Here is a 6,261-nt window from a genome sequence, read left to right as displayed (position 1 = left end):
ATTGAAGCCATCTACAAGCTCATTGACTGAGAGGCAAGAGAGGGCTGGTGTAGAGGAGAACTTCTGAATAAATAGTTCACTGGTGTTTTCAGAGATGTAACGCTTTGTCACAACCTTGGTTTGGACATTTGTGTGCAAGGAGATTGCACTCTCAAAGAAAACACAGAAATGATCAGAGAGTGCAACATCAGTCACAGCAACCTTGGAAACCTTGTTGCAAGACAGGAATTGAAGCGGCTAGCTGCATACAGGGCCCCGACTTTTCCTGGAGAGAGTCATTGGTGTCATTAGCCTTGCAGCCTGGACCCAGAAGATATCAATTATTTCCTCCATCAGGTAGGGGAGACAGAGGACGGTTGTAGAGCCCTCGGGGAGTGTGAAGAGGTGTGTGTTTGGTTCCAGCAGTGTGGGGACGTTCTAATCTCCCAGGCTCCCTGAAGTACTCATTGAGACTAAGGGCTCTCTGTCAAACGCAACATTACAAAGTACAACAATAAACAATATTGTATGTGAAAGATCTCCCAAATGTAAATATTGTGGATTAAGATTTGCCATACTAATGAGATGTTTTGTTTGTTGACATCATTTTCTGAATTAAAAATATCATTTGTCGTCATCGCTCTCAAGTAACAATCATCCTCCTTCCAGAAACACGGTGTACGGTGCTAGTTTTACAACGAGTAGCCGAAAAGCAACGAATGCTTTCGGCTTCCTCCGTCCATCACGTGATCCAAGTAATTGTGTGGAGTAAACAACGGAAGATTCGATGTGCGCATGCGTAGCATTTCGAGCATCTCTATCGACTAAATCCACAATGTGAGCTAAACATTGGTTATAATGCAAATGTATGGTCAGTTGTACCCGCCCTGCTCGATGTGGACGATACTATTTCAGTTTCCGAGCGACTTTAATCACCGTTTCGACTGTGTAGTAGGTGCTTCGTCCCAAGTCGCTTAAAAACTCAACTACCCGTCAGCCCTCGGGGTTATTGTCAGTCAGGAGGCAGCCTCGGTCCGCTGCACTGACGGAGTAGCTCTGCTACTGTGGGACATTTGAGACATGGCTCGCACTTGACTGCACTTGAGCAGCAACTCTACCCGGGGCGTGGGTCGTCAGCGATGGGAAACCTGCAGTGAATAACCGCTGAAACTGCGGCGTTAGCCTGCGCTCACCGAGTTCACCATGATGTCCGTAAGTGGGTCTTTGTAGTTTGTCACATTTTGAATTGGAGATATTTCTCTACATGATAAAGTGTGTCGTTGAGTCAGTCGTGTGTGTCATGTGGGGACATGTGATGTGGACTCCAGGGAGCAGCCCATAGTAGACCTAGGGGATCATGTTGAATATGTCTAAGTTGTTGGCCCACATGGAGAGTTTGTGAGGAGTTTACGGTAAAGTTATCTGTCACTGCTCGAAAACATCGATGACGCCTTCAGGCTAAGGCTGGCAGTCTGTCCGAAAACACTCTGGTATCACACACAACAACAACCTTAATAACATATCGTGTTGTTTCTACTGCTACTACTACTATTTGATTTGACTCTTTCAGCTGGACATCAAATATTGTGAAACTATAACTTGGCATGATCACATCATCAAGTTATTTACCAGCTGTCATCTCAGCTCTACTGAGTTATGGTTGGAATGACAATTTCATTGAACCGTTTCTATGTCAAGCAAACTTAAAAACTCGCTTTGCAAGTTGGATCGCATTTGCTAGTATTGACATTTGCTAGTAGTGACATGAACAATGAACAACGTGAATGTGGCACATTGGAGACAACAAGTCATGGTGTGATCTTTGGAAAACGCTGCACATGAATGTAAAGTACATGTGGGCCACAGCATGCAAAAAGTATCCGTGCTGTCATTGGAAAAAGTGCACTGAGAGTGTTTTGCAGTAGAAACATTGTCTTCTCTGTGGGCAATCTAGACAAATAGTCTATCTGGTTCTCTCAAGCGGTTTGGAAGATAAGCTCTCAATGATCACTGTGCCTGGCCTATAAAGTCGAATTGGTGACTCAAGTTATCTATATTTGACTTTCTCTCTAATGTTTCTTGCTGCCTCAAACACTTCTGTCCTCTCTCTATGACACTGCTTTGATTCTACATATTCGAATGGCAACCCAAGCGGATTGTTGGAAACATCCATCACAGTTTACAGGCCAACGTCCTGGTCCAATGCGGCATTCTTGCCATATCACTTGTGGTTTTATCTCCACATGAACTCAACAACCTGTCTGACCGACTCACTACTCTTTTTTTCCTGCCCAGTCATATTTAGTTGCAGTAATGACTTCTCAGATCGGCTATTTGTTTGGTTTATGCAAATTTAATCGTACATTCCTTTATTAGTCTATGACATTTTCAACCAGCACTCCAAAACCCCCAGATATACATTCTCGTGTAAAAGTTTAGTCCAGAAAGAGGAAAAACAAGCAGCAAATCCTCACACTGAGGAGCTCAAACCAAATATTAATATTAGCGTGACGACCGATTTGATTTGGGACATGGAGGTTGCAGGTTCCGTGTAGACCTGCATCGGTGTGCAGCTGGTGAGAGACGGTCCTGCTCGGACCGATGGTGAATTAGCAGGGGAGAGGAGGAAAGAGCCCGGCAGGGGCCGTGCATGCAGACTCGCTAACAGACGCACTCACAGAGTGCATTCCTGTTGTCAGTCACAGGTCCACCGGAGCAGAGCAGAACAGAGCAGGCTTCTGTTGGACAGTACATCCTGTAATTGTTGGGCAAGACCTGCTGAATTTGTTCGGAACAGTTTAAATTACATTTTCTTCTCTCATTAGTAAAAGGAATCCCAAAAATGACATGTATAACAGAGGGGGGGGGGGGGGGGGTTGGAGCGAGAGAGAGAGATATTGCAGCAGCAGGAGGAGAGAGGGCTGATCTCAGAGCAGTGCAGTAGCTCTCAGTCTCACATGAGTGGTCTTGGTGTGGAAAGAGGCTGAGGTCAGCAGCTTTGTAACGCCTGGTCCCTGCGTTAATTATGTTTCTCAGAATTGGACCGTTTCTTTTTTAAACGTAATCGTAGCCAGTGAAGCCCACACAGCCTTGTAGAGTCTTTAATATGTTTCTCATGTCTTCCTTCAGATGACCTTTGGGGTGTCGAGCAGCGTGACGCTGCTGTTTGACTGCTGGGATGTGCACGGGCCTGCAGGTAAGATGCAAATGTGAAACAACATCTTCACTGTTGCGCTGTGTCAACAGACATCAGGAGACGTGTGTATTTTGTTTGTATATGCGTGTATTTTGAACAGGAATGTCTGGAAACCTATCGTTCAAAACAATAAGCCTGAAAAGTCCGTAATGATTTTCCTTGAGGAGCGCAGCAGCAGACACCAGCTACAGTGGGTTCAAACGTTGACCTGGTTTCATTGTCAAATATTAACCAGAACATTGATAGAGACTTCAAACCACTGATATATATATATATATATATATATATATATATATATATATATATATATATATATATATATATATATATATATATATATATATATATATATATATATATATATATATATAATATATATATATATATTGTGTGTTCAGTATTAGAACCCGACCAATGGTGGGATTTTGAAATAGACAATATAAATACTTCAGTTAAAAAAAGAAATAATCTAAATTTTTTATTCTAAGCATCTCTCACATGTCGTTATCAAAGGTGCAGTTCCTCAGTTTTTCTTCTTGTTATTTCCGTGTTTGATCTCGATAACGTTTTTAGACCGGTGCGTTGACCCAGTTCCTGCACAAGTTTTGTTCTGTCCTTTTTCCCTCTGACTTTATACAATATGTATAACGCATTGTTTGCAAGATGTATTAAAGAAGGTGTTCTTCTTATTCAACCTGTCCAGGGAGCACATTTACAAAATGTTGAGTTATTCCTTTAAAGTCTAAATTGTGTGTGTTTGTCTCCAGGGATGCTGCTGTCGGTGCTCGTGGTCTTTCTGCTGACGGTCTTCTTCGAGTTGCTCAAGGTGTGGAAGGTGTGGTTGGGGAGTAGCTCTAAGCTGGCTCAGCCCCGGCGTCTGTACGCGGCCCCTCAATCCTTAAGCAGCGACAGCATCCTGGCGCAGGAGAGCAGCCCCTCTGTGTCCTCGCTGACCCCCATGGAGCCGCCCCCTCCCGCTCCGAACACCACAAACCGGTCAGGTCCAAGTAAACATACAAAATCAAACTCATCTCTCTCTTATTGTCTTTCATGGTGGTCGTGGACCTCCGTAGACAGTCGACCTGAAATTGTGTAAAATGCAAAAAGCAGTTCTAATCGTTCTGCTTCCTCGAGTCTGATCCAGTTTGTTTTCTGTGAAATGAAACGTGGAGTTCAGTGAGTGTTTAAGGGTACGTCGTTTGGCTGCACCATTGCAGTCATTCCCGAGCTTCATCATTCCCCTGCTTCCTGTCGTAGCTGTGTGTGTGGTCTGCTTTGTGAGTTTGAGTTTATCTGTGCACCTCCACACACACTGAGCTCCTTATGCCTCACACACGACATGGACGTGAAACTGAACATTGACCTCCTTCTCTGTTCAATGGTTCAAGTTTCGCATCGTCTGTTACAATGATTGAACCCAAAAACAACATGTAGCCTAAATCACTGACTACCAAGACCCATAGCATCTTGAGCTGTCTTACTATTCTACCGAAGTATTTCAGGTAGTGATCCTCTCATACAGCTCTACTTGGTGTAACTCATGTGTTCCTCTCTTCCCTCTGCAGCTGGCTGCTGCATGGTATCCAGGCAGTGCTCCACATGCTGCAGGTGTCTCTGGGCTACATGCTGATGCTGTGCGTCATGTCCTACAACACCTGGATCTTCATCGGTGTCATCGTGGGCTCTCTCCTCGGTTATTTCATCTCATTCCCTCTCCTGGGTCAAATCTGATGGTACGGACCGTTCACAGGATGTTTATTTTCCATTTCTTCCCCCCTGAGTTACATGCTCTGGATACTAAATGGGGAAACTACTTGATTGAGGAGAGGGGGGGGGGCATGAAAGGGGAGTTCCTTGTATGCTAATGAATAAGTTGCACAATACTAACGCACACTACTGTCGCATAGAACTCCTCTAGATGTGCGAACGGAAATGTTGGTGCACAGAATCATTCCGATTGTCCGTCTTCTGTCTCTTTGGTTTGTGACCGTGGGACACTTGTTAAAGGGACTCTATATGATATATAGCAAAAAAACAACTACTTGCTATGTGAATATAGTGAATTGAGCAGAGAAGGAAGTTCCTCTCCCCGCTGTCTGTGTTGTAATCCAATATTCTCTGGGCCGGGCCGGCCTTGCGTGCACGTTAGTGCAGGTGAGCGCCCCCCCCACTGGCTAGCTCATGGCCGCCGTTCTGCATTGCACTCTTACTGCGGTTTATTTATCCTAAAATGCATTGGAGTCGTCCACAGAGGTACAGCCCACATCAGTGATGGGGGTCATACATGGCTCGTGGCATATTACTGTTTTTTGTCTTTTCTTGGTCAACCTTGACAGACTTTTTAAACTACTACAGTGTTTTTACTAACTGGCTGACTAACAATTAAAGGTGTTACGACACTACGGATGATTTTTTAAATGAGATTTTCATGAAGATTGTTCTGCCTTTTGCGGCGTGTGAAACCTTAAAGCAGACTCTCTGTTGGAGCTGAGATTTACAGTCAGACATCATAAGACAGGGCTCAGATGGAGGACGTGAATCATGTGCTAACTTCTCTAATGTGTCATCTTGGTTCATTGACAGTCATTCTCAAACGTGTGTCATATACGATCATGTGGTTCTGTGGCAATCATTGACAAACCACGAGCCTGAGAAGAAAAGGAACCTTGAGGCTTACATCTCGGGTGTTTTCTGTTCAGCTATGAAGGTGACAATGTTCCTCCATTGGAAGTACTGGGTCTTAGGTATGAATCTAAATGCAGCAAAATCAAAATGTGCCTTGGATACAGCGTCAATGGGCAGCGTCACAACAGGACACTTGCCTTTATAACATTGAGAGAAAGAGGAATCGCAACTCTTCTCAGCAATGCACATCAGATTGCAGCTTGCTCTTTTGACTACAGACGGTTGAAAAGTAAAAGTGACGCTGACACTAAAAGATGTAGGAACACTTGTACAGCTTCATAGTTTCCTTTCATTTTCTGGAAAGAAACTGATATGTAACTACAAATTCAATAAAAAAGACACCTGGAAAGAACAATGGCATTTGATACTTTGGTTCTAATAAAAAATGAAGATGTAAAGAA

At 43.9% G+C, this 6,261-nt stretch overlaps 1 protein-coding gene across 3 annotated transcripts; it reads left to right on the top strand.

Annotated features, from left to right (window-relative positions):
- The first annotated feature begins 1,046 nt into the window (after positions 1–1,046).
- On the top strand, positions 1,047–6,261 carry slc31a2 (solute carrier family 31 member 2). 3 transcript variants are annotated; one of them, XM_079289623.1, is made up of 4 exons: positions 1,047–1,191; positions 3,109–3,175; positions 3,943–4,171; positions 4,741–6,261. In XM_079289623.1, exons 1-4 carry the CDS (start codon positions 1,183–1,185, stop codon positions 4,904–4,906), a joined length of 471 nt encoding a protein of 156 aa, XP_079145749.1. In that variant the 5' UTR covers positions 1,047–1,182; the 3' UTR covers positions 4,907–6,261. The 3 variants fall into 3 exon arrangements, with proteins under 3 accessions (XP_079145749.1, XP_079145751.1, XP_079145750.1); XM_079289625.1 differs by having other exon boundaries at positions 3,943–4,182; XM_079289624.1 differs by having other exon boundaries at positions 1,047–1,195.

The sequence above is a fragment of the Melanostigma gelatinosum genome (assembly GCF_949748355.1).
Source record: "Melanostigma gelatinosum genome assembly, chromosome: 18".
NCBI lineage: Eukaryota > Metazoa > Chordata > Actinopteri > Perciformes > Zoarcidae > Melanostigma > Melanostigma gelatinosum.
Note: the sequence above shows the minus strand (reverse complement) of the source record. Positions and strands in the feature narration are given on the sequence as shown.

Coding starts and splice junctions, on each gene's coding strand:
- slc31a2 (XM_079289623.1), top strand. Junction 3,176..3,942: donor GGATGTGCACGGGCCTGCAG/GTAAGATGCAAA, acceptor GTTTGTCTCCAG/GGATGCTGCTGTCGGTGCTC. Junction 4,172..4,740: donor GCTCCGAACACCACAAACCG/GTCAGGTCCAAG, acceptor TTCCCTCTGCAG/CTGGCTGCTGCATGGTATCC.